The sequence below is a fragment of the Peromyscus eremicus genome, chromosome 10, assembly GCF_949786415.1.
Source record: "Peromyscus eremicus chromosome 10, PerEre_H2_v1, whole genome shotgun sequence".
In the NCBI taxonomy this organism is placed as follows: domain Eukaryota; kingdom Metazoa; phylum Chordata; class Mammalia; order Rodentia; family Cricetidae; genus Peromyscus; species Peromyscus eremicus.
Window position 1 is genome coordinate 47,476,209 of NC_081426.1, and position 27,010 is coordinate 47,503,218.

The following is a 27,010-nucleotide window of genomic DNA, read 5'->3' on the forward strand; positions in this document are numbered from 1 at the left end:
CACATAATTTATCCTGATTACAGTTCCCCCTGCCCACTTCTCCAAGTTCCTCCTCACCTCCTCTCTTATCCAGATCCCCTCCCTTTCTGTCTCTCATTAGTAAATAACAGACTTCTAAGAGATAATATTAAAATATAACAAAATATAATAAGATAAAACAAAAACTATCACATTAAAGTTGGCAGGACAAAGCAACAGAAGGAAAAGAGCCACAAAGAAGGTACAAGAATCAGAGACCCACGTGTTCTCACACTCAGGAATTGAATCCATAAAAACACTAAACTGGAAGCCATAGTATATACACAGAGGACCTGGTGAAGACCTGTGCACGCCCTTTGCATGCTGCTTCCATCTCTGTGAGTTCATATGAGCTTTGCTCATACTGATTTAGGGGACCTTGTTTTCTTGGTGTTTTCCATCCCTTCTGGCTCTTATACTCTTTCCACCTCCTCTTCCATAGGGAGGAAACAACCACCTTTTGATTGGATTTAAGGCCCACTCCATGAGATGGAACCCTTACCTGATGCTTATTAAGTGGCCAAGAACCTGAGACGACATAGATCATGGGCCTGGAGGAAAAGCTATTACCTTAGTCTGCTAAAGGAACATAGCAATACAATAATCCCTAGTGACATCCTGCTATACTCCATAGATCAGTGCCTTGTTCAACCCTCATCAGAGAAGGTTCTTCTTGCTTAGATGGGAACCAGCACAGAGACCCACAACTGGACAATGTGCAGAGACTGAGAGACCTTGGAGCACTCAGTCCTAAATGGGATTCTTCATAACCCCTCTACCCCACCCAAGGCTTAGGGATCTATGCATAAGATAAGACACGATGCAGTAATACTGATGCACATATAAACTCACAGAGACTATGGCAACATACACAAGGCCTACACCTAGTTCAAGGCAGATGGGGTCCCAGCGCTGAGCAGGGCAGGTGGATATGGGGTCCCACTTCTAATCAAGAAGCTATCTGCAATTTATACCTCCTGGCAAAGGGAAAATCACTTCCCTCCAGTGGAGCATCACTGGCCATCAGCCACAGTTCAGGGTAGGCCCCATGTCTGGGAGTAATTGGCCAACACCTAATAAATTCAGTAGTATTTTCATGGGCTTTTTGCTTCAGTTTTCTTCTTTTTGTCATTTTTTGGTCTTATTGGTCTTTTGCTTACTTGTTTTAAGTTTTGGTTTTGTGTTGTTGTAAGAAATTTTTGCCTTTTTTCTTCCTCGGTGAGAAAATGAACATAAAATTTGGGTGGGGAGGATCTGGAAGGAATTGGGGGAGAGGAAAACATGATCAAAATATATAATTTTTCATTAAAATATCTAACTCTAGTAAGTTCAAAATCAGGTTGCATAAATTTCTGCACTAACCCTCTAAAAATGATTATGTCAGAAAAGACCTGAAGGAAGGGACAAGGTGAGTGGTGACTCATGATTTCTCTGTCTCTTGGTATGCCTGCTGTTGGCCCTGTGGGAGCACTCTTTCATCCTTAGGGAAATCCATCTACAGGTTTGAGAACTCGGAGGCTTGGGGGACTTACAAGTCATTGAGGGATAGTGAACATTTAACAAAGATTGGCCAGAGGAAGAATACACTATACTTCATGATGTCACTTAGATTGTAAGTGTTCATGAGTTACCTAAACTTATGACATCTATTTTATTCTCCCCATGACCTTTAGAATACATAGAAATACTTAAATATTTTACTATTTTAACACAAGCCAAGCAATATACCAATATGTTTAAAAAAAAATACTTCCACATTGACAGTCAAAGTCATTATGAATGACAGAATGTACTTTTCAAAGTTGTATATAGTAAGAAATGTGCAGGGGACCTAGAGGACCGTCACCTTGTGCTGTCCAGATGGTGTTGCTCACCAGCTTGTGTGAGAGTGTGCTCTATTTTATAAACTTGCAGTATTATAGCGAACCTCTGGCATATTACTTTTATAAGATTGTAAGGAATCTGAAACAAGAAACATGAAGAGGTTAAGAATATAAACTTTACCCTTGACAATGAATAATGTCTGAATTTTATTATTTAATTTAATAGCTCCAAGTTTCAACATTTTCCAAATAAAAAATGTTTAGTTAGTGGTGGTGGTTCATTCCTTTAATCCTGGCAGATCTCTGTGAGTTCGAAGCCAGCCTGGTCTACAGAGTTAAGTTCCAGAACAGCTAGGGCTGTTACTCACACAGAAAAAAAACAAAAAAAACTATCTCTGAAAACAAGCAAAAACAGATAAACAAACAAACAAATGTTTAGTATACACAAGTGAATTGAAGTCTACTTGATGCCAGGATTAGACACCTGGCAGATTTTAGTAGACTCAGACTCTGCCCATTCATGCTCATGATCACTTAAGTAGGTTCACACTGATACACCTAAGGGAGAAATGTTTGATAAGGAAATAAATGATGCAAAATATCTGATGAAGAGTTCACATATACTGCGTTAGGAAACAGGAGGCATCCGTGGAGATGTTAGCAGCAGCCAGTTAATGGCGCCAGTGTTCAGCACAGCAAACCATCGCAAAGTAGTTAGCACTTGGCCATTTCCATTTCTTCATTTTACAAATCACAGTATTTATCTGTTTTCAAAATCCACTCAAAACGTACTAGTTTAAACTGTCTTCTGATCCTCATTTATATAGATAAATAGTCTTGTAAGTACATAGCCATTATCATTTCATTGGTAAAGATCCACCACACATCTATGTTGCTTTAAAAATTAATGAATAAATTTCTTTTTATAGAAGAACCAAGTAGGGAAATATGCATGAAATCAAAATTTCGGTCATGTTTACTTTTTACATGTCGTATGTAATAGACAGATGGTTTGCTATTTTGTTGCTCTCTCAGGAAATTCAACAAAATATTGTGGTGCCTTGAATACTGATTACTTGTAGAAATTTTTATATTATTTATGTTTATGGAAATGTATTTATTTTTAAGCTCATTCTTCATTTCTGCATTAGAATGGTTGTTAATAATCTCAGAACCTATAAAACCTTCCGTTGGAGGTTACAGATTTTAATTAATAAAAATACATTTGAGAATTTCATACATGATTACTATATTTACATTATTTATGCACCCCCCCTCTCCAGCCCCTCCCATTCCACTCCTCCTGTCCCTTAAAGTCATGTCCTATTCTTTAATCATTGGAAATGGAAGTAAATTCCAATTATTCATTTTGAAGTTTTATTAACAATTTATTACAATTAAAGCATGAATTATAATTTTAGATATATGGAATGCTTTAATTTGGGCTGTTTCTGGAAGTAGCAATGTATTTTGATAAATTTCAAATGTTAGTTTTGAAATGGAAGGGCACACCTCTTTGGCTATCAACTGTATATCTATATAAAATATGTACTATATATGAGTTTTCTCTATTTCTAAGTAATCCATTTATTAATATATATTTTAACTCCTCTGAAAGTAATTTGTTCCTCGCATGCCCTACAGAAAAAGTAGAATTTGCCATATGAAATGCTGACTTCACTGAATTTATCATTCACAGTGCAAGCTGTGCTTTAGGCTTATAATTGAAGCTTTGTGCACAAGCAATTACAATATTTTTATAACTTTTCTGTTCACTTTGTCAAAAAGAAGAATGCTAAATTTTTCCACTGGTTCCCCTGCTTACTCAATGTCCATCCACTGTCCTCAGGGTTTACCAAGATATTAAAGAGCCCAACCCAATTTGTACCATATGAAAACACTACAAATAAGCCAGACTTTTTTTGTTAAAATTAATATTTAGAGATTCAGTTTTATATATTTGCATTGTTTATGCTCAAATTCCTGGAAAATGTGCCATTGTTTGTCAGCATAGTAGAATCGTGTGGTCAGACTGGTCCCCATGATTAGCATTTTCTGACATCCCACAGTGTGCTTAACTGACAATAACTAGATACAAAAGAAAACATCATTTAGCACTTGTTACTGAAATGAATCTTTGACCAGAGGAGCATGTTAAGTTGGTGGAAGCTATTTTGATATGTCAGGGGCTGAGGAATGTAACTTAGGTGGTAGCCAGCTTACCTAGCACACCGGACTCCCCGGCATCACAAAACAGCAACAACAGGAACATGTGGTGCATGCCTATGATCCCAGCACACATGAGGTAGAGAGAGGAAGATCAGAAAGTCAAGGTCAGCCGGGCAGTGGTGGTGCACACCTTTAATCCCAGCACTCAGGAGGTAGAGCCAGGCGGATCTTTGTGAGTTCGAGGCCAGCCTGGTCTACAGAGCGAGATCCAGGAAAGGCGCAAAGTTACACAGAGAAACCCTGTCTTGAAGAAAAAAAAAAAAAAGAAAGTCAAGGTCATCTTCTGCCTCATAGTGAGTTTGAGACCATAAAACATTTAATATAACCAGTAGTAGGAAAACATTATTCAAATGTTTGCCTTCAAAGTGAATTAATTAAAGCTGTTGAGAAGTCATCTTATGTTTTACTTACTTAACTTCCAAAGTTAACGTTCTTGAGGATTGGTGAGGTGCACAGTCAGTAAAGTGCCTGCCCCAAAGTATGATGGCGACGGAGTTCTGACCCTCCGCAGCCACACAGCAGCCCGCATGATGGCACTCATCCCTAACCAGAGCACTAGGGGTGGAGTTGGGGAGGGACAGGCATTGGGGGGAGATGAAGACAGGTGGATCTTGGGAGCCAGGCTAGCCAATTTGTACACTCCACATTTGACGACAGACCTTGTCTCACGATGTAATGTGGGAAGTGACAAAGGAAGACACTCAACATTGACCCCTGGTCTTCACATGCGTGTACTTGCACACACTTGTATGTATACACACAAATGTGCATACAATTTTTTTTAATTAAAGTATAATTTCATTATTTCCTCACCCCCTCTCCTTCCTTCAATTCCTCCCATGGCCCCCCAAACGCACCTTGCTCTTTCCCCAATTTGTAACCTTGTTTTCTTTCATTTCTGTTATATAAATACAGCCTGCTCGGTCTATATGATGCTACCTGCATGTGTATGATTTTACGGCCGACTACGTGGGATCGGCTAACTAACGGGGGCCTCTTCACTCAGGAGGACTGTTTCTCCCGCTCTCAGTATTCCTTAGCTGCCTGTCGTTCTTTGTCTAGGGCTGAGGCCCCATGAGGTTTGCCCTTCCATGTTGCCATGTCTGTTGGTGCCTTCCTCGTTCAGATCTTCCCTGAATTTTCTAGGAGAGCCAGTCTTAGGGCAGACTCCCTGTTCTTTTGGCTCTTACAATCTTCCCGGCCCCTTTTTCTACAATCATCCTTGAGCCATGGTGCAGGAGTTGTGTTGTAGATGTATCAGTTGGGTGTCACTATCACTTGTTCTCTGTTTTTGTGTTTTTATTGATTGTAGTTTTTTTTATAATGTTCTCCACCTATTGTAAAGAGAAGTTTCTTTGGTGAGAGCTATACTTATCTATGGCTATAAGGACAAATCTTTAGGATGTAGTTAGGGGTTTTGCTGGTTTAATAAAGGGTTAATGGTAACTTTTCCACCAGCATCTATAACCTCACTGCCCTGCGTAGTTGACTAGGTTTCCAGTACCAGGCATGATTTCCCTCTTGTTGAGGGGGCCTTAAGTCCATTGAGAGAGCTGTTGGTTACTGCCCAGATATGCCTGCCACTACTGCACTCGTAGGGTTCTTATGTGTGCTGGTGGTTGTTGTCCATAGGTGTCATAGGTAGGTAGAACTATTATTGGATTCCCTCCCTTGGAAGCTTATATGGCACCTTCTGCTTTATTGAAATCTAAACCTCAGGGAGAAGGTTTTCAGGCAGATTCAGCTTGGATCATCCGAAACCTGTGTCTGAAGTGCATGGTGTCTTCAGCAATAGGGACTTACCTTCCACCTCTGGGAGATAACTGGCGGCAGCAGCAGTAGCCTACAATTTGGGGGAGTGTCTTGAACTACCATGACCAACAACTGGAAGGGAGCTTCTCATGCCTGCTGTTGGGGTTCTTGTTAGTCTTTGGCTCATTGTCAGCCTACATAGGAAAATATCATTTAATTTACATATGTATACACATAAACTTATATGTATTATTATGAAGCTTTAGTAAATAGATAATAATATGATTCCTTGTGAGTTTTCCAGACATTCCTACTTTTTTTTTTTAACCTTCTTTATTCCCTCTCTTTCTGTATTGGCATCCTTCCCCTCTCCAAGTAGCGCCCCTCCCCCCCCCACTCTTTAACCACTTTCCTCTTCACATCACTTGTACCATGCTTCTTCCCTCTCTTCTGCTCCTCCATCTTCCCTGGTCCCTTTTTACTTTCCTGGTTTCTGTAGTTACTCTAGATTACAGGAGCACACCTGAATATCTAGAGTTAGGAGCCACAGATGGGAGAGAACATACAACACTTGACTTTCTGGTTCTGGATTATCTCACTCAATATGACCTTTTCCTGTAAAGTTCATGATTTTGTTTTTCTTTACAACTGAATAGTATTTCATGGTGTGTGTTTACCACATTTTCATTATCCATCATATGACAGGCATTTGGTTTTTTCCCATTTCCTCTCTATTGTGAATAGAACATCAGTGAATATGGCTGAACAATTATCGGTGGAGTAAGATGCCTAGTCCATTGGGCATATGCCAAGGAATGATGTAGTTGTGTTATATGGTTGATTGACTTTTAGCTTTTTGAGAGTTCTCCACATTGTTTTCTAGAGTGTGTGGGCCCATTTGCAATCTTACCAACTATACATGAGAGTTCCCTTTTCCCAATATCTGCTCCTGCACTTTTGGTCAATTGTTTTGTTGATCCTCCCCATTCTGACTGGGATAAGGTAAACGTTTGATATTTCTTATTTAAGATATTTCTTATTTTAAGAGCTCTGTTCAGATCCCTAGCCCTTTTTAAAATGTGTCTTTGTTTTGTTTTGTTTTTGACTCTGTTTTTTAGTTCTTTATATATTCCAGATGTTAATCTATCAGATGTACTTCTGGCAAAGATTGTCTCCCTTTTTGTGGGCCTCCTCTTCACTCAATTGATTGTTCCTTTAGCTGTGCAGAAGCCTTTTATTTTTGTAAGTTCTCACTTGTCAATTGTTGGACTTTATTCCTGGGCAGATAAGGTCCTGTTCAAAATTTCCACTCATACACCTAAGTCATGTAGGATACTGCCTGGGTGTTTGTGTAGCAATTTCAGTTTTCAGGTTACACAGTTAGGTCTTTGATCCAGTTGGAGTTATTTTTTTTCAAGGTGATAGATACAGATCTATTTTTCTTCTTGCAGCCATCCAGTTCTCCCAGCATCATTTGTTGAAGATGCTATCTTTTCTCCAGTGTATGTGATTGGCATCCTTGTCAAATATTAGTTGGCTGTAGTTGCTCGTACTTGGGTATTCTGTTTTATTCCGTTGTTTTTCCTCCATCACTTCACAGTCAAGTGAAGAGGAGGCCCAAAGCCTGGGAGACAATTTTGCCAGAAGTACATCAGACAGAAGATTACTACCCAGAATATATGAAGAACTAAAAAACAGTCAAAAAACAAACAACCAGAGACACGTTTAAAAACTTGCCTAGGCTTCTTCTTCTTCTTCTTCTTCGGGAAAACACCAAATGGCGGACGACGCCGGTGCAGCGGGAGGGCCCGGAGGACCCGGGGGCCGGGACTAGGACGGGACTAGGACGGGACTAGGAGGCCACGGCAGCTTCTGCGAGGATTCGGCAGTGGCCTTAGGGGCCGCGGCCGTGGTCAAGGCCGAGGCCGTGGTCGAGGCCGCGGGGCTCGTGGAGGTAAAGCTGAAGACAAGGAGTGGATCCCTGTCACCAAGCTGGGCCGCCTGGTTAAGAACATGAAGATCAAGTCCCTGGAGGAGATCTACCTGTTCTCCCTTCCCATTAAGGAATCCGAGAACATTGACTTTTTCCTGGGCGCATCCCTAAAGGATGAGGTTCTAAAGATCATGCCAGTGCAGAAGCAGACTCGGGCTGGCCAGTGGACCAGGTTCAAGGCTTTTGTCGCTATTGGGGACTACAATGGTCACGTTGGTCTTGGTGTTAAGTGCTCCAAGGAAGTAGCCACTGCCATCCGAGGGGCCATCATCTTGGCCAAGCTGTCCATTGTCCCTGTGTGGAGAGGCTACTGGGGGAACAAGATTGGCAAGCCCCACACTGTGCCGTGGAAAGTGACAGGCCGCTGTGGCTCTGTGTTGATGTGTCTCATCCCTGCCCCCAGAGGCACTGGCATCGTCTCTGCTCCTGTGCCTAAGAAGTTACTGATGATGGCCAGTACTGATGACTGCTACACATCAGCCAGGGGCTGCACTGCCACCCTGGGCAACTTTGCCAAGGTCACCTTTGATGCCATCTCCAAGACCTACAGCTACCTGACCCCCGACCTCTGGAGAGAGACTGTGCTCACCAAATCTGCTTATCAGGAATTCACTGACCATCTTGTGAAAACCCACACCAGAGTCTCTGTTCAGAGGACCCAGGCTCCAGCTGTGGCCACCACGTACAGGTTTTTATACAAGAAAAATAAAGTGAATTAAATCTGTAAAAAAAAAAAAAAAAAAAAAAAAAGACAACTTGGCTAGGACTCTGAACAGAGAGTTCTTAAAGTAAGAACTGGAGGAAGCGGAAGTATCTCACTGTTCCATCTGCGTGTTCGTTTCCGTACCAGTAGCATATCGTTTCTATTACTATGGCTCTGGAATATATCTTGAGGTCTGGAATGGTATTCCTGCCACATTGGTCTTCTTGCTCAGGATTGTTTTGAGGAATTCTTTACAAGAAGCAAGGGCATGTTGCCAGTTGGCTACACCACTGAAGAAAATGGAATATGCCCCCCTCCCCATATTAACTGAATATAAATCCTCAGGGAGGGTTGGAGCCTGATGCGATCCTCCCCAGTCTATAATCAGATGTTGATCTTGTGTAGGCAGTCATAGCCACTGTGCGTTGAAGAATGCAACAGCCTTGTGATGTGAGGAAGTCCGTGTTCCACATCTTTACTTTTCCACTGTTTCCTGCTTCCTCCACACTCTTACATTCTCTCCACCCATTCTTCCTCAGTGTTTCCAGAAACTTGGAGGGGTAACATAGGTACCCCACTCATGGTTGAGCTTTCAACTGTCACTCATTTCCATCCTTTTGACCAGTTGTGAACATCTGCAGTTACCACTGTCCACTGCAGAAAGAAGTCACAGAGGGGAACTGGTGGTGAATTTGATAAAATGTATTATATACGTATATGAAAATGTAATAATGAAGCTCTATGAATAATTTATACTAATAAGCAAAATATTTGCAATAAGAACTTTTATCTAAGAATAGGAGGGAATGTCTTTATTCAGATCAATAACACCTGAGTATATAGTAAATATTATACTTAGCAATATTAAAAGCTTTGTCTCTAAGAAACCGATAAAGATGCTCCCTTGGTACTCTTGTACAGTTTAGTCCTTTGAAGGTCATAGCCAATGAAACAAAGCAAGATAAATAAGTAAGGAAATAAGCAAACAGATACTGGAAAGAAAATAAAGCTTCCATTATTATCAGATATTGTAATTATATACATAGAAAATCTAAAAGAATAATCAGACAATCTGTGAGGATTAACAAATGAATTTAATAAGGTTGATGAATACACAATCCATTACAAAGGCAAATTTTCTCCCTATGCACTAACAACAAAGGTGCAGAAAATTACGTCTTTTGTAGAAGCTCTGATTTAGGGTAAAGATGTGCTGTGGGGTGTGGTCTTCATTTCTCCAAGGGCACATGAACAAGCTGGTGTAACAGATGGAAACACAGACACTGAAATAAATCTGTGCTGTAGCCTTGGATAAATACCTCAGCTCCTTTGTGCCTCAGTTTCTCCATCTGCAAATCTCAGATAACAGTTATTCTAATTCTAGTTGGTATGATGACTAAAAGAAAGAAGGAGGAATTTCTACTTGGAAGGCTGAGGTGCAGAAGGAACTCGGGGTAAAGGCCAGCGTGGGCTATGACACCCTGTCTCAGAAAAGGAGTAAGAAATGCTTGGGTGTTGCTTTCTTGTGGCCTCATTTCTATGCATACCAGCTCTGTCACTCCATTCTCGGTCAGATGACAGGCTGGGATCCTAAGCATCATAACTTGTACATCTATAATGTTTAGCAGTTGTCTGGACTTCCACATGGGTATATTCCCTTTGAACATGAAAGCACAGTGGACATATGACAACAGACTTTGCTGTGGGCATGAACACTGTGCCTTCTTGTTCTGTTCTTTGTGCTTCATGAACTTATTCTAAATGTTTTAGTCATGCAGTATTACCAATTCTGTTTTCTTCTAGTTGCTCCACTGTGTTTTCTGTATCATGAACCTTACAAATTGTATCAGATATTCCGGGAGATGTACGTCCGCTTTTTCTTCCGACTCCACTCCATCTCCTCACACCCTTCTGTAAGTTCCTGAGCTGGGTCAACTCAGCCTCTAAACTGTTCTTTCCTTAAAGAAGAAGTCTCCCACTCAATTACAGAGCAAGAAATTGTAATTTATGGTTTCAAATGTGTTTCTAGAATCAATGAGAGAAAAGAAAGTGATGTTTAAATATTTTGCAGAGTAGAGAGAAAAACATCTCTTATTAACTAGATTTTTAGCACTCTGTGTAAAAGTTTAAAAGCAAACAAACAAACCTGGGCTGTCTGGATTCTCATCCTTGACAAAGATGCCAGCCTTCTTTGCTGTCTCCATCTGAGAAGGGCGGTTGGTGAGGTCCTCTGTGCTGCTGTGGGAAAACTTTTAATCAGAGTTGCTAAGGAATAAATACATTTTTTAAAAAAAGAAAAACTTGCTTAAGTTGGTTACTTCTACTTTACAAACAATGCCCTTTTAAAAAAGTAGATTTAGTAAACAAAGTTTTTATTCTGAGTTATCAGATATGTTTGTCTGATAACTTCTTGATATGATTCAAAGAGGTGAGAAAAGCAGGAAATGGTTTCCTAAAGACACATATGGGGAGAGAGGGACCGGAATGCCCACAGCACCAGGAAGTGCCTGGGAACTGGAACATAGCCAGAGAAAACGAAGTTTGCTAGTATGTGGCTCACACAGTGGCAGGTTTCCTGTACAGAACGTTTGTGTTTGCCTTGGGTTCTCCAGCTGTGGGGGGTGAGGGCTGCTGTGTCTAAAAGGAGACTGCTTAGCATGTCAGCAAGTGTGTATGCATGATGACATAAAATTTACCTTTAAATGCGGTGTCAGAGATCCGTTGGTGTGCTCTGTTTTGATTCGCAAAGATATTAATACGCATTGTCGTTGTTGAATGAGTTGTTCCCATCGTTCATATTTGAAGACTAAACCATGTCTCTCTGACTCGTTGTTGGATCCAGGGTATCGTGTCGCTGTGTTTGCTGTTTGAAACCCTTCTTCAAACGTATCTTCCCCAACTCTTTTATCATCTGCGAGAAATCGGCGCTCAACCGTGAGTAGTTTTATTGCCTCGCTGCCTCTTCACCATGCTTCCCCATGGTGAAGCTGGAAACACCACACACACACACACACACACACACACACACACACACACACACACACACACACACAGAGCCACAACATGTCCTCAAGGAAGTAAGGCAACAGTTCTTCCTGCAAAAGTACTAATCATTAAGTCCAACTCTATTGTGAAAGAAACAAAGGTTCTTGGAGGGCTGGGTCTGTGGCTCAGTGGGAAAGCACTTGGCCGACATGTGTGAGCCTCTGGGTTCAGGGTCCAGCACTGAAGGCAAAACATACTTAGAAGTTGTATTCCCTGGGATTGGCTTCTGTGTCTGCTGTGAAATCACATTAATCTAACTTCAGTTCATAAAGAAAACATTGATGGAAACAAATGGAGCCTGGGAAATGTGATACTACCCAAATTAAGGCAGTGTGAACTAGAGTTAGCAGAGCGCAACTCTGAAATGCGTAAGGTTCAAGTTTGCTGTTTTCACTCAAGGGAAGCAGACCAAACACCTCCCAGCAGTTGTCCCGTGTTTCCCCTTACAGAAGTTTACATTTGCTTCACTGATCTCAGTATGAGTAGTGGGTTAAATATGCAGATTGGCTCTGACCTCAGTAAATGGTTCTGTCTCTGTTTAAATACTCTTATCTAGATTAGGGTTTGGCTCCTGTCCTCTCTAAGCAGCCTCACACACTGTTAACGAAGGTCTATGTGAAAAAGGGACACTAACTCTTTGAGAGGACTTAATGGCAACCAAGTTGTCTTCTTCATACGTAAATCTGCAGCAAATGCCTACCTTAGTGGATGTAAATGTAACCCTACCTTAGTGGATATAAATGTAATCCTGCTGCAAACTCCCTTTCTATTAAGCCATGCCATCCAGGTAAAGTTATTCATGCTGTAAATTCATATTTATACTTAAATCAAGGTAATTTCTTTATCTTAAAATGAAGAGAATTCCCACCTTGTGGAATTGTTTCCAGGTTCAGTGAGTATAGACAAGATACAGAGACATGGAAGGCACAGATGTGAATGCTCTATTGCCTTTCTCCAAAGCCCCATTGGATTTGAGAAAGATTTCAAGTGTTATTTAAAAATTATCCTTTGATAATTCAGAATTGATACTCTTTCTTTTGGGGCCTCCTTTGAAAAATATTCTGTTCTTAAATGAGACTATAAAACAGGAATGTGGCAAAAATCGTTTATATTGAGTGCAAAAGTTCACTGACCTCTGTTTGCTGTTGTGAAACTAGCAGTTGGCTATAACTAGGCTTTTGTTGGGTTGAAGATGTTTAGTTCATTGCTAGAAAATAAAGTGTTGATGGTTTTTCTAGTCTACTTGCACATTTTAAATCACTACAAAGAACATTTAGATTTGGGTGACTTAAAATTCTTCAACAGGAGGAAGTATAAAAAACAGAGATGGTAGAAATCAATTTTTAAAAGGCTTTCATAAGTGAGAACTACTGCTGTTGTGTTTTTGTTTTTTACTTATTATTATTTAGTGTACACACACACACACACACACACACACACACACACACACACACAAAAGCATGTGTGTGGAGAGCAGAGGACAGTTTGCATGAGTCTCTTCTCTTGTTGGAGTTGGTCCTGGGCTAGGGCTCAGGTCATCAGGTTGAGAGGGCCTGCCCTGCCTCTTTTTCTTGATTTATTAGAGATTTATTAACTTTAGCCATCTTTGAAAGAATGAGTTCTATGTTCTGTTGAGTTTTCTCTTCTTTTACAGTTTCAGTTACACTCATTTCTGCTCTTCCATTTATATCTTTTTTCCTTTATACTTACTTTGGGTTTATTTTGCTCTTACTTAAGGTACCTTTCTTTCCTTCTTTGATACAATCATTAATGTTATCGATTTCTCTCAAAGTCACTTTTACCTCCACCTAGTCAAGTTTGATATGTTATCATCTCATTTTCATTCAATTAAAAATGTTTAATTTCTTTTGTGACTTCCTATTTGTCCATCAGTTATATTAAAAACTGTGATGTTTATGGAGAAACTGAGCTCATGCTCCCATTAGAAGCTTCACCCTTGCTGACGTAGCAGTCATATTGCTACATGGTACTATACACAAATAATCACCAGTATTACCCAGCTATGAACCCTGAGAGCTACAATAGCAGCCTGCCTGCAAGGTATACCCATGGGTACAGGAGTGGTACAAATGTTATGGGAGTAACTGACCCAGTTTTGACTGGACTTAAGGCCTACTCCATGAGATACAATCCATACTTGAAACTGCTAACAAGTCCAGGAACCAGAGATAGAACTAACTAACTGCTAACAAGTCCAAGAACTAGACAGGTAATGGTCCCTAGAGAAAATTTACTATTATTCTACTAAATGAATATAGCCGATTAATGACATGATATAATGATATATTGATATCCCCATAAATCAGTGCATCCCTCATCTCTAATCAGAGAAGCTTCTTCTTACAGTAAATAGCAGTTAACACAGAGACCCACACTTGAACAATGTCCTGAGAATGAGAGACTTTGGAGCACTCAGCCCTCATGGGATGTCTTCATCAATCCCAATGCCCCTTCCATCAAGGTTCAGGGATCTATGTATAAAGGAGGTGGAAAGAATATAATAGCCAGAGTTGGTACATGACTCCAAGGAAACAGTGTCTTCCAGATCCTCCAAGGCTGACACACAAATGAACTCACAGAGCCTGTGACAACATGCACAAGAGAAGATGAACTGGGCCCCAAGTCCCACCCCTAACCAAGAAGCTATTTATAGTTGATACCTGCTGAGAGAGAAAATCATCAGTTTTCTTCAGTGGAACGACACTGGGTATATCAACCACACTTCAAGACAAGCTTCGTGACCAGAAGTAGTTGACCAACCCAAAACAGACTCTATGGGTTTTTGTTGTTGTTTTGTGATTTTTGTTGTTGGTTTGGTTTGGTTTGGGGTTTGATGGGATTTTTAAGACAGCAAAAGAGCAGGGAGTTATGTGGATAGGGAGGGGGAAAATATGATCAAAATATATAGTATGAAAAACATTTTATTAAAAAATTCAAATTTGAGCTGGGTATGGTGGCACATACCTTTAATCCTAGTACTTGGGAGACAGAGGCAGGCAGATTTCTATGCATTCAAGGCCAACCTAGTTTACATAATGAGTTCCAGGACAGCCAGAGCTATGTAGAGAAATGCTGCCTCAATCCCCATCCCATAATTTTTTAATGTGATATTGCTTTCCAAATATTGGAAAGGTTAGATATTTTTCTATTATTGCCTTCTCTTTTCATTCTGTTGTTGTTAGACGTCACATTTCATATGATTTCAATGCTTTTAATTATTTCAGATTTGTTTTTTACTCAAATATAATCTATCTAGACAAATGTTGCATATCCACCTGAAAAGAATTTATGTTCTTGGGCCAAGGAAATGGCTCTGTGTGTAAAAACATCTGATGTACAAGCCTGACAGCCCAGCTTCCCATCCCCAGGACCAATATAAAAAGCTGACTGTGGTAGCTTACACCTGCAGTCCCAGCGCTACTGTGGAAACACGGGAGGCAGAAATGAAGGCTGTACCAGAAACCCGCAGACCAGCTTCTGAGCTGGAGTACACAGCACAGATTGAGAGACAGTCAGAGACCCTGCCTCAGAAGAAATTGGAAGACAAGACCGGCTCCTAGAAGTTGTTCTGTAACTCTCTCTCTCTCTCTCTCTCTCTCTCTCTCTCTCTCTCTCTCTCTCTCTCTCTCTCTCTCTCACACACACACACACACACACACACACACACACACTCACATATTGGTGTAAATATTAAGGCCACTCCACGTAGTTAAAAGGAGATTTATTTAATGGCGTAACTTACAAATGAAGGGATAGGTAGGTCGCGGGGTCTGGGGAAGGTGTATCGCAGTCCAGTGGTGTTCTCTGGAGCTCTGCTTGGCCCACCTCCACCATCCAGGGTCCCGGAACCGAGAGAGTGCCCGCCGATCCAGATCTCGGGTCCCCAGGCGCCTCCCTTGGCCCCGCCTTGTAGGCGTGACAGTTGCCGAAGTCTCAATGGGGGTTGGAACTTCCAGATCAAAGCTGGAATGGCTACCCACTACACTCACACACACACACACACACACACTCACACACACACACACTCACACTCACACACACACACACACACACACGAAGGATTTATGTTGCATGAATATTTGGCAGAGGTCTGTAAATGTCAATAAATCAACTCGTATTGGAAAGCCTTCTTTCTACTTTTATTCAACTCTTTGTCAGTTTTCTTTTCATATTTATTGAGCAATATTAGTCTCTATAAACAATTGTGGGTGTCTTCTTCCTTCATTGTTATATATAATTTGAATCTCTGTTTTAAGGAGACGGTCTAATTATTGTCCTTAATTGTTGACCATAAATCTGCTGTACTGGATACTAGTACAGCTATGACAGCTTTCTCTTGATTACAAATTGTATGGTGTTTTCTATTTTTAATTTATCAATTATCAGTGCTTTTAATTTTCAAGTGGGTTTCTTGTCAAAATATAGTTCAGTCTTCCTACATAGTAACCTGTCTTCTAACTGGTATGTTTATGCCACTTATTATTAACATAATTGATATTGTGTGATTGAAATCTTGTGCCTACTGTTAAAACTGAGCACTTTTTACCCCAGTTTATCCACACCATTCCTTGTTTGTTTGTGCTGTTGATGAATGATCTTTGGTAGGTGCCTCCTGTTTCACAGCATATTCCGCTTTTAAACAAATTCTAAGCTTGAAATGCTCCTGAACACTTCAGGAAGGATCATTTTAATCCTTCTTGTCTGTGGTTGCTAGCAAGACTCATGTCTTCACCTTTCAGCAACCTGATTGCAATGTGTCTAGACTTAGATTTCTGTAATTCTGGATTCTGTTGATCATCTTAGGACTTTACAGCTGTTGTCATATTGTGGGACTTTTTGGTTAGCTTCCATCCTCCAGATGTGTTTTGAGCACCACACTTACTCTCCTCTCCTGGGTTACCATGATGCCACGTCAATACTTTCAATCCCCCTGGCCCCCGCCACCAAGATGCTTGAAGCTCTATATGTGCTTTTTGTTTATGTGTCTGTTTTAACTTTTGTTATTTGGTTTTCCATTCATTTTGTCTGTGATTTGGACTAGAGACTTCGTTAGATCATATTTCTATTGATACATATGGTCAGATCCATTGGCTCTTTCCTTGGTCATTTCAGTCTGCTATCAGACCTACTCAGTGACTTGGAGGTTTTATCATTATGTTTCATCTTTTTCAAATAACTATTATACTATTTAATGCTACAGTTTTCTTCCTGTCATCTTTCATATAAAATTCATGGAACTGTATACTTTCAAGAGTAAGATTCTGCTATGCTAAATCATCCCCCAGTAAACTTGATGCTTTTAAAGTTATCGCTGTGCTATCTCTATGGGAAGAGACACTATTCCTTCCCCAAGTCACTGAGAATTTGAATAAAATGAAAATGATTAAATGTAATAATTTAGATGTATTTTTCAATATTAAAATATTTATGGACAAAGTTTTCTTTTGTTTGATTTTAAACCAATCAAAAGACTTAATGTGTAAATACTACTGACCAATACTGGTCATATTAGAATCTAGAATAATTCAACAAAGAATTTGACTATGACCTCTCAGGTACAGTCACTTGATTTTTAGATGCTCATAGATAATACAGAAATTTGAGAGGTTTGTTTATTTCTTAGGGCATTAAAAACCAAAGGGCTTATTTCCTAATTCTAGTGAAAAACTATTACTATAATGTAGATGACTTATAAAAGTGGGACCTTATACATCTTTGCACTTTTTGTAGCAAAATGAATTCAGTTGAATTGGTTTTTTTCACCTCCTCATTAAAACAAAGGGTTTTAAGGTATGTTGTTACTTTAAACCATTTTTCTTCCAGATTTCTACTTGTTGCTTTACTTTATTTTATCCACCCCATGTAACATTTTGCCTGAGATGTACGGGTAAAACTTATTAAACTGGAAAGTATAAAAGCACTGAATGTTCTTTAACGTATTTAGAACAGCAATCCAAAATGTCCTGGCTTTCCTAAAATTAAGACATTAGAATCCAGCTGTTGATCGCACTCCGAGAAGGTACAGTGTAAGATGGTTTATAAACATGAACTCCATCACACATAGTTCTTCCTCTTAGTTTAGGAACATCAAATTGAGGACCCACCTTCTTGTCACTGACCCTTTTCAGCTTTTAGGAAATGAGGAGTCTCAAGAGGTTTGTAATAATGACAAAATTGGTTGGATTCTTCTAATATTCCCCTTTTTTGAGGGAAGGATCTAACAACAAAATTAATTCTTATTTTTCTTGTCTACAGACTTCGTATATCATTTAAATGGATGGTTCGAGCTTTTTCTGGATACTTAGCTACAGATCAACTCTTGCTTTTGTGGGATAGAATCCTAGGATACAACTCCCTGGAAATTCTTGCTGGTAAGAGTAAGTGCTTGTCTGTGGAATAAATCCATGCTGTTTCTCCATGAAGCCCCTTTCCTGTCTAACACTTACCTATGTCATTGGAGAAGGGTCTACATTCATCATTGAACATTTAATCGGTTGAGCAGGACTGTGGACATTTAATAGATTGGGCAGACCTAGAAAACAGGTTCTGAAGGTCTGCACTTTTGATACATCCATCTAACTGCTCTACACCAGTCTATTCCTAGTCTCTGTGAGGTTCGTGCAGCAGATACATTTGCTTTCTGCTCTAACCCGTGAGCTTCATAACATTCTGTCCGGTACCCCTTTTCAGAGACTGAGCCCCTCTGCATATGTCAAAGCACATCTCTTCGGGACTGCAGTTTATCCTGGATTCCAAACCTTTTCATTTTTGCTATTAGTCTCTGGCTTCTACCCTGGTGCCAAAATTTCTTCTTTTAGGTATTCTCTCATTTAAAACAAAAAATTAAAAAGGCATTTCTTCCTTTGCACAAGGAAGCCATAGATTGATCCACTGTTAATGATTAAGCAGTTTACACAGCAGATGTACACAAATCGCATTGTAACATACCAGGTATATATATTCCTTATATGTTCTGCACCCTAGTGCACAGTTGACTCAGTTACTTTATTACTAGGATTATTAGAAAATTCAAGTAACAACTCAGATATTTCTGCAACAACACATGGGGTACAGAAAAGCTGGGAATGTTTTGTTTGCTTCCTTACCGTTACAATTACCTCTCTGGGATATTGTGGAAATAAATAAGGCTTAGTTAGAAAAATAATGTGCCAAGAATATTCTCTGGGCACCATATTAACATTTTCTTGAATGCCAGAGCCCATAGTATTTGGGTGACATTTGGAAAGGTGAAATTAGAGTAACTATAAAGTACATGAAGATAGATGTCACCTCGGGTGCAGTCAGACTGGCGTTGATTGATGCTTTAACAACTCCCAGCATCCTTCCCTCATTTTTCTTAAAGCTCATACCAACTTGTTCGAGAAGAACAGTCTACCCTCTTCAGCTTAGTTAAAAGACCGTGGCAGATTACCTAGGAAAGCAGGAATGCCAGAGAGCGCCCTCTGGCTTTTCAGACATTTCTGACCAACTGTCGTTATCTTTTGTTCCATACTGAAGTGCTAGGTAATCGTGCCCTTTCAGAGGCCCCATTTCTTTACGGATATGGCTTACTAACATGTGCCCCTTTTAGGGCCTTTGAGATGGCTCAGTGGGTAAAGATGCCTACTGCCAAGTCTGACAGCCTGAGTTAAATTCCCAAGACCCACATGGTGGAAGGAGAGAACCACAAGTTGTCTTCTGACTTCCACACACATACATGGCTTCCATATGTGCACCGTGGCACTCACAGCCACACACATACATATGTGAACACACACAAAATAAATAACATAACTGCTAAAATTAAAAATGTTTCTTTTTTTCTTTTTAAAGACGTGTGTGTGTGTGTGTGTGTGTGTGTGTGTGTGTGTGTGTTTGCCATGTGTGTGTAGGTACCCACAGACACCAGAAGAGGGCATCTGATCTCATGGAGCTAGAATCGCAGGCAGTTGTGAGGCACTCTGCCTGCGTGCAGGAACTGATCTCAGGTCATATGAAGGAGCAGCAAGTGCTCCTAACCATTGAGTCATCTCTACAGCTCCAAATATGTCTCTTTTAAACCAAGGTGTTTTCATGTTTTTTCTGTTTCACCCATCTTTCCCTAGACTCTTCTATTTTCTAGACTAAGAGTCTGGTTTTCTGCCACCATTTCACAAATGTCTGGATTTTAGACTTCACCAAGCTACTCTTTTTTGTGTATACCAGAAACTTTGAAGCGCATACTCCTCCACATTTGATATCATTTCAGAGAAAACAGTGAGTGAGCGTTAAAGGAGGAGGCTCAGTGTGAGGAAGTGCTTCCTCAGAGAGTAGCTGTAGAGTGAACACTCAGTGTGAGGAAGTGCTTCCTCAGAGAGTAGCTGTAGAGTGAACACTCAGTGTGGGGAAGCGCTTCCTCAGAGAGTAGCTGTAGAGTGAACACTCAGTGTGAGGAAGTGCTTCCTCAGAGAGTAGCTGTAGAGTGAACCAAATTGTCACCTGAAAAGTGGGGAAGTTTTCATGTGAAAGAAGCTTTGATTCAGAGAACTTTCAGATTCAAGTTCTCTGATTTTGTTCCTCAACACTGCTGTAGCTGAAGGGAAAGGTAGAGAGAAGTATGTGGAATACTGGATTTGCTCCTTACCAGGTAGTCTGTTAGCACAGTGCATTAATTAAAAAGAGCCTGGCGAGCCTGGCGGTGGTGGCGCACGCCTTTAATCCCAGCACTTGGGAGGCAAAGTCAGGTGGATCTTTGTGAGTTTGAGGCCAGCCTGGTCTACAGAGTGAGATCCAGGACTACACAGAGAAACCCTGTCTCAAAAAACCAAAAAAAAAAAAAAAAAAAAAAAAAAAAAAGACTAGCGGAGAGATAGAAACTGGTCCATATAGTGCGTCCATTCGGCTGCCTGAATGCTCTCAAAACTCACAAGGAAGAATTTTAGACCATCTACGAATGAAACTGAAATGTTGGGAGCTCTCAACCTTGGAATTCAGACGAAAGTCCACAATAATAGATCATTGCATGAAGAGATACACAGATTTCTCTAGAGGCCTGCAAAGGTTTCCTAGTGAGATCTGAGCTGGCTTTACCTAGCAGGGCTGCATTAGAGGATTGCTTGACCACCGTGTGTGGTTACTAGGTGATTGGAAGGGTCTGCACTTGGCTGTGCTAGGGGGAGGTCTTTTACTCCACCCTTTGGTATTCCTATAAAAGGCCCTTTAGATGAGCCAGAAGGGGCTGGTGGATAATGATCCAGGCCCTCCCGAGGGTATCCTGTGTTTTTATCTGTTTCTTTCCCCTTTATCTTTCTATCTAAATATTTCTCACTTCACCCTCCTCAAGAGTACCCTAGTGAAAAGTGAAAGGAAATGTTTTTTCTGTTTCACCCATCTTTCCCTAGACTCTTCTATTTTCTAGACTAAGAGTCTGGTTTTCTGCCACCATTTCACAAATGTCTGGATTTTAGACTTCACCAAGCTACTCTTTCTATTTCCCCACAGAGAAATAGGTAGGATTTCCATCAATTCTGTCATATACTTTTGATAAAGGTAATTAAGAGCTACTTTTTTATATCAAATGTTATTATAGAATCTTAAGAAATCTTTTCATAAATATATCTGTCCTTTACTATGACTTACAGACCACTAAAGAAGAGCTTAAAACAGAAGTATCTTAATGTCATGATAGTTTATTAAGATCAAAATAGTGAGAATAGTTGTAAAAATCCCAAAGTGAACACAATTTCCACATTTCATATGCAGCATGATTTCAGTTAAGGATATCCCACAGTATGCGTCCTCTCTCCAAAGCAAGCTACCCTGTTCTGTGCAGAGGGGCTGGACAAACTCAACATGAAGCAAACAGAAAGGCACTTCTGTGATGTGACACCAAGATAAATAAAGGCTATGAGCACACATTTGGATGCTGAGTTCAATCAGTGGACTTCTCTGCCTTTGGACAACAGCTGACCACCATCTAAGACTCCTTCCTGCTACAGCAGAATATTTGGACATCCTGTTAAGCTTTCAGCCAACTGCTCAACTATATACAGGAATGAAAGTGGAAAGCATATTTCTTAGCTTCTGAAGCGTTTCCACTGTCCAAAATATGATTCCAGATAGTGGGAAGCAGTAAACAGTTGTTGGCCTACTGAAATGGATTTAATACTCTTGTAAACATGATGTCCCATGACTTTATATTCCTTTTTAATTCTTTTCAGTTTAAGAGAAAATCCTTTGATCCAGATCTCTCATATCCCTTGTTTCATGGTGAATAGTTCCAGATGATTTATTTGAATTTGTCTTCTTATTATCCCCTAGTTTTTTCCAGGCTCTTCTTTTCTATCTAATTTATAATGCTCTTGCCCAGACTCCCCCAAATCTCTCACCTCCAAGCAAAATGCCTGAGCTCCCCTGAGATTGCACTGTTCCCTACCTGGGGTGATTTGGAAGCCTGGACAGCAAGAGCCGGATATCCACTCCTCAAGCACAGCCTTCCTGTCAGGGCCCAGGACCACTGCAGCCCTACCTTGCAGGCCACATCTGGAAGTCCGTGAGGTGCAGCAAAGCTGACCCTCCCTAGGAGAGCACAGTCTCTGGTGTCAGGGCTGAGTCCTCCTCCTTGCCTTTGAACTCAATAGGGAAATCGTGCAAGGGTCACATGCACAGGCTTTAGAACCAGGCTTCAGTATCAGCTCTATTATTTCTCCCTGTGTGACCAAAAACATGTCAGCCGCCGGGCGGTGGTGGCGCACGCCTTTAATCCCAGCACTCGGGAGGCAGAGCCAGGCGGATCTCTGTGAGTTCGAGGCCAGCCTGGGCTACCAAGTGAGTTCCAGGAAAGGCGCAAAGCTACACAGAGAAACCCTGTCTCGAAAAACCAAAAAAAAAAAAAAAAAAAAAAAAATGTCAGCCAACTCACCATGCCTCAGTTCCTACACTAGCAAAATGGACTTGATGATACTACTTAGTGCGTGGTGTGAAAATTAACTGCCATGCTTATTCTCATAGTAAAATCATTAAAAAAGCTTTGTGTTGGCTATGCAGTACACCCAGGAACCAGTCTCCCAAATCCCGTTTAATGCTTATTACCATGTATCCCCCAACTTCAGTGCTTTGAAAGGCAGGGAGTGCGCTACCACCTCAGGCCATGGGGAGAAAATGGTAGTCAGGAGTTCTCCCCAAGCAATTCTATTTTTTTTTCTTTCTTTCTTTTGTTTTGTTTTTCGAGACAGGGTTTCTCTGTGTAGCTTTGCGCCTTTCCTGGATCTCGCTCTGTAGACCAGGCTGGCCTCGAACTCACAGAGATCTGCCTGCCTCTGCCTCCCGAGTGCTGGGATTAAAGGTGTGTACTACGCAATTCTATTTTCTTACCATCGGTGCCTGTCTAGTATGTGGGTCCTCTGCTCCTCATAGCTCATCACTTGCATGGATATATCGGGACACCTCCCTCAAACACATGACTTTTTAAAATTTAACTTCATGTAACTTTCCAAGACTTCTCAATTTCATAACTAGAAATATCTGTGTCAAAATGAACTGTGATTTGTAAGACCACTATTAGAGTGTCATGCCTTTGACTAGACACAATGCTAGTTCAGGTGTGAAAGAGATAGTTTACAAATGACTTTTTAAGGCCACTCAATTTTCCTTTTCCCAACTGTGGACTCACTTGGTCAAGTGGCCAGGCACTGTTCTCTAGCCGGTGTCCTGCAGGGGAACAGCCGCCCTGCCGGCTCCTTGTGCATGGTATGGTGGCTGTGGGCGGAGCGTGAGTGTCCGGGCTGCTGAGGAGGCCAGCCGTTGAAATAGTGTGCATTCTTTTCCAGTGCTGGCCGCTGCCGTGTTTGCCTTCAGAGCAGTGAACCTGATGGAGGTGACATCATTGGCTGCAGCTGAAGTAAGGATAAGTTTCACTCCGAGGAGATGGAAATAGTTCCCGGGCGGCCGCCAGGCTGTCACTCTAGTGTCTGGTGCATAGGACGCGCACTTCTTGTAGCTGAATTTTGTAACTCGGGTAAAACCTATAAATTCTGAGTTAAGTATTATTAAGTGCTCAGATTTCCCTAATCTCTTGAAAACAACCTTCTTATGAAGGGTCATAAACAAGATTATTACAGGAAACCATTATAATCATTATGGGAAACCCAATACCTACTGATTTTAATGGAAACCTACGGTACACTTTCTGTGCGCATGCGTCACAAACAGGACCGCTAGTTGAAAGAGTTAAATAGTGTGTGTTTGAAGGAAGTTCTAATGGCACAAGCTTTGGATTCTTTTCAGTGGTGAATTAACTATTTAAAGCTGGTTTTCTTCTTTCCTCCCTTTCTTTCTTTTTTATGTCATCTCTGTTCATTTCTGTCCATCTCAAAACCCAGGCATGATTTTTGCTGGTGTTCTACCATTTTTTTTCTGTTTGTGCCTTTTTTTTTTCCCTTGATAATTACGTTCATGTAATTATATAGTGAATTTTGGTCAATTTCAGCCACCCTGCTTACACTCTCTCATCCCTCTCTCTCGATGAAATCTTTTTTCCCATTAATCAATACCCATGCTTCTTACTCTGCTCCCCACACTGTGTATGTGTGTGACCCCTGGGGTTTAATTAGGGTTGCTTCCATGAGCTCAGGTGTAGGGTTATTGACTGAAGTATGGTCAACTTATTAGCTGTTACACCACTGGAGAAAATGACCCCCTTCCTCCATCAGCTATTAACCATCAAGAACTCCTCTGGGACAGTGAGGACCTTATGAACCTCTCCCCCATGCAGATGGAATTTTGACAGGCTTAAATTGGTGTAGGCTTTGAGAAGATAAGCACAACTGTGAGTTCATGGGCGCGGTGACCACGTCTTGTCCATACGACACAGGTTCACAGCCCCCCACCCCATCCTCTGCCTCTTACATTTTTTTTTCTTCCCTCTTCCACGATGTTGCTGAGTTTTAGAGGAGAACGGAGCACTTGACAATCACCTATTACCAGCACTTTGACCACTTACGAGTCTCTGCATTAACTGGCGCCCACTGCAAAAAGCAGCTTCTCCGATAGGAAGCTCAGATCAGCACTAATCTCTGGGGCAGGAGCCCGGGGGAGGGCCTATTTGCCACTGACTCTTGTTCGAGGGGGTGTCATTCTCCGTGGTGTAACCACTGAGAAACTTGAAGGCTGATTTCTTTCAATAACAGAGTTTAGACCTGAGATGTGGTTCAGTTAAATAGTGCCCCGCCGTGGTACTGTGTGTGTTCTCTCAGACAGATGTAAGTCTTGTCCTTGAAATAGCTGCCTCCATGTTGTGTTTAGAGGGAAGAGGATGTTTATATGTCTTGCAACTGACTAAATATTAACTCCATCTCGACACGATTCCCCGCAGTTACTCTACACTGGAGTAATGGGTCACGCTTCCTAATGGAGGTTTATTTATAGAAGTGAGCTGAAATGCTAGACCTCCTATAAACTCCTACTGCCTTGTGGATGCGAAGAGAGTGCGAGGCTGAGGTTGGGTTATTTTCTTAGGAGTACTTCAGATTTTACACATGTTCAGAGATCCCAAGAAGGAAGTTGTAGCCCTGGGAGAGAGTGGAGCCAGCCGAAGAACTTAGAGGGATTGCGGCCAAGATTGCACTGAACAGGTGTTTAGGTTGTGCTTGATTTGACAGACTTTGGTGTTAATAATTCCTTTTTGGTTTTTTGTTCCAGGCAGTTCTGGCTGACCTTTCTACTTTAAAAGTTATGCCTCTTCTTCAAATTTTTCTGTTCGCCACTGTCACCTGATCTTCGAGGTGACTGACACCACATCTAGTTTTTCATTAGGAACTAATCATGAACTATGCAAACTCTGCATACAACCAAAATTAAACTCTGCATATAAGCCAATAAAGATCATGTTCCCTCCTCAGTTAACGCTAAGAAGTTGTTCACTTTTGGAGACAATAGCCCTCCACACCAAACACTGCATTTGCATGCTGATGATGGCCAAGAGAGAAGCAACAGACATCTCTTCTGCTGAACCGAGCATCCTACCTGCACAGATCGCTAACTTGTAACGGGCACGCACCATATTATGCAATAAGAACTCAAGGCACTGTAATAAACTTCAAGAGGTAACACAGCTTCTTGTCGGTTTGTAAACTTCTCCCTAGATCATAGTTCTGTTTTACAAACGGCTCCCCACTAAAGCCAATGATGGGATAGGACATGAAAAGGCTTGGAAATATAATGCGTTTCAATGGGAATTCAAATGTGCTTCGATATTTTTTTTAATCAACTTTTATGATGGATTTTCAGATCCCTTCCATTTTATTTCTCCATTAAACAACTCTATTTGAAAAAGTTATACAGCTATCTCCATCCCATAATTTTTCGTTGTTGTTTTTTTGAGACAGTTTTATATAGCCCAAGCTGTCCTCAGATTCACTGTGTAGCAGAGGATGACTGAATTCCAGATCCTCCTGCCTCCATCTGCCAAGTGCTGGGATTACAGGTGTGTTCCACTCCATCTGCCTCCGTCGTATAATAGTTTATTATTCACTCTGGAAGTCAGAAACGTATAGAGGGCTCCCTTTGCACCCCGAAACCTTCTGTCTTTTACGTAGAAGCCTTGAGACTGCTGAGGCATGGTGCCAGAGTCTGTTTCCTTGGGAGAATCCAAGGAGGATGAATTAAAAACCACAGTGGCTTTGCTGAAGCTCGGTCCTTCCAGATTGACTTCTGGAGCAGAACAGCTTAGAGGCACCACAAGTATTCATCCATTCTAGAACTGAAGCCATTATTCAAGGCATCGGGTCTTATTTTAGTGTTTATTATGAGCAAAAGGTTTTGTTTTATATTACTTTAATGACATACCTTTTTAGTATATGAAATAATAGGATGTGAAAAAAACCATTGTCTTCTGATTTTAGATGAAAATTGAAGATGCTGATCACTCTAATAAAGCTCAAATAAATCAATAGATTGATACTCTCCTTATCTGAAATTTCATTAAGTCTCATCCAAATGTATCTTACAAAATTGTTATTGTCACAGCATATATTAGGAAAAGTATGAAATTCAACATAATACTTCAAGTGTGGTGAAATTAGGTATGAGGAATTTACTGAAAAATCTAAATTCCCTTCTTCATCAGGTACCTGCTGACTTCCTGAAGACTAAACAGTTTATTCTGTGATTGATTCCTAATAAACCCCCATGTTATTTTGTTGAAAGTGACACATTCATATCATATGCCTTGCCATTGTGCATGTCCACATGCACCTCCATGGAGGGGACAAGCATGGTTTCAGAGATAGTGTCCTCTCCCTTTGCCACAGTGGCAAAAATATTAGGAAGCAGTTGTGTTTTAGATGATTAGTAGCTGTATACTGACATGCCTATCTTTAAACTTTTTAAAGAAAAATATAAACTTATTAGTTAGTTTGTCTGATACACTGGATTAGAGACTTCTGCCCT

At 40.8% G+C, this 27,010-nt stretch overlaps 1 protein-coding gene and 1 pseudogene across 1 annotated transcript in view; both read left to right on the forward strand.

The window, feature by feature from the left end:
- Tbc1d19 (TBC1 domain family member 19) overlaps positions 1 to 25,673 on the forward strand; it is a 124,798-nt gene extending 99,125 nt beyond the window's left edge. The window contains exons 17-21 of the mRNA XM_059275878.1: positions 10,322 to 10,431; positions 11,361 to 11,452; positions 17,840 to 17,955; positions 23,392 to 23,462; positions 25,262 to 25,673. Of these exons, the coding sequence (XP_059131861.1) occupies positions 10,322 to 10,431; positions 11,361 to 11,452; positions 17,840 to 17,955; positions 23,392 to 23,462; positions 25,262 to 25,336 (464 nt within the window). The 3' untranslated portion in view covers positions 25,337 to 25,673. The remainder of the gene's footprint in view (positions 1 to 10,321; positions 10,432 to 11,360; positions 11,453 to 17,839; positions 17,956 to 23,391; positions 23,463 to 25,261) is intronic.
- Positions 7,600 to 8,849, forward strand: LOC131920802 (small ribosomal subunit protein uS5-like; annotated as a pseudogene).
- Positions 25,674 to 27,010: the final 1,337 nt, after the last annotated feature.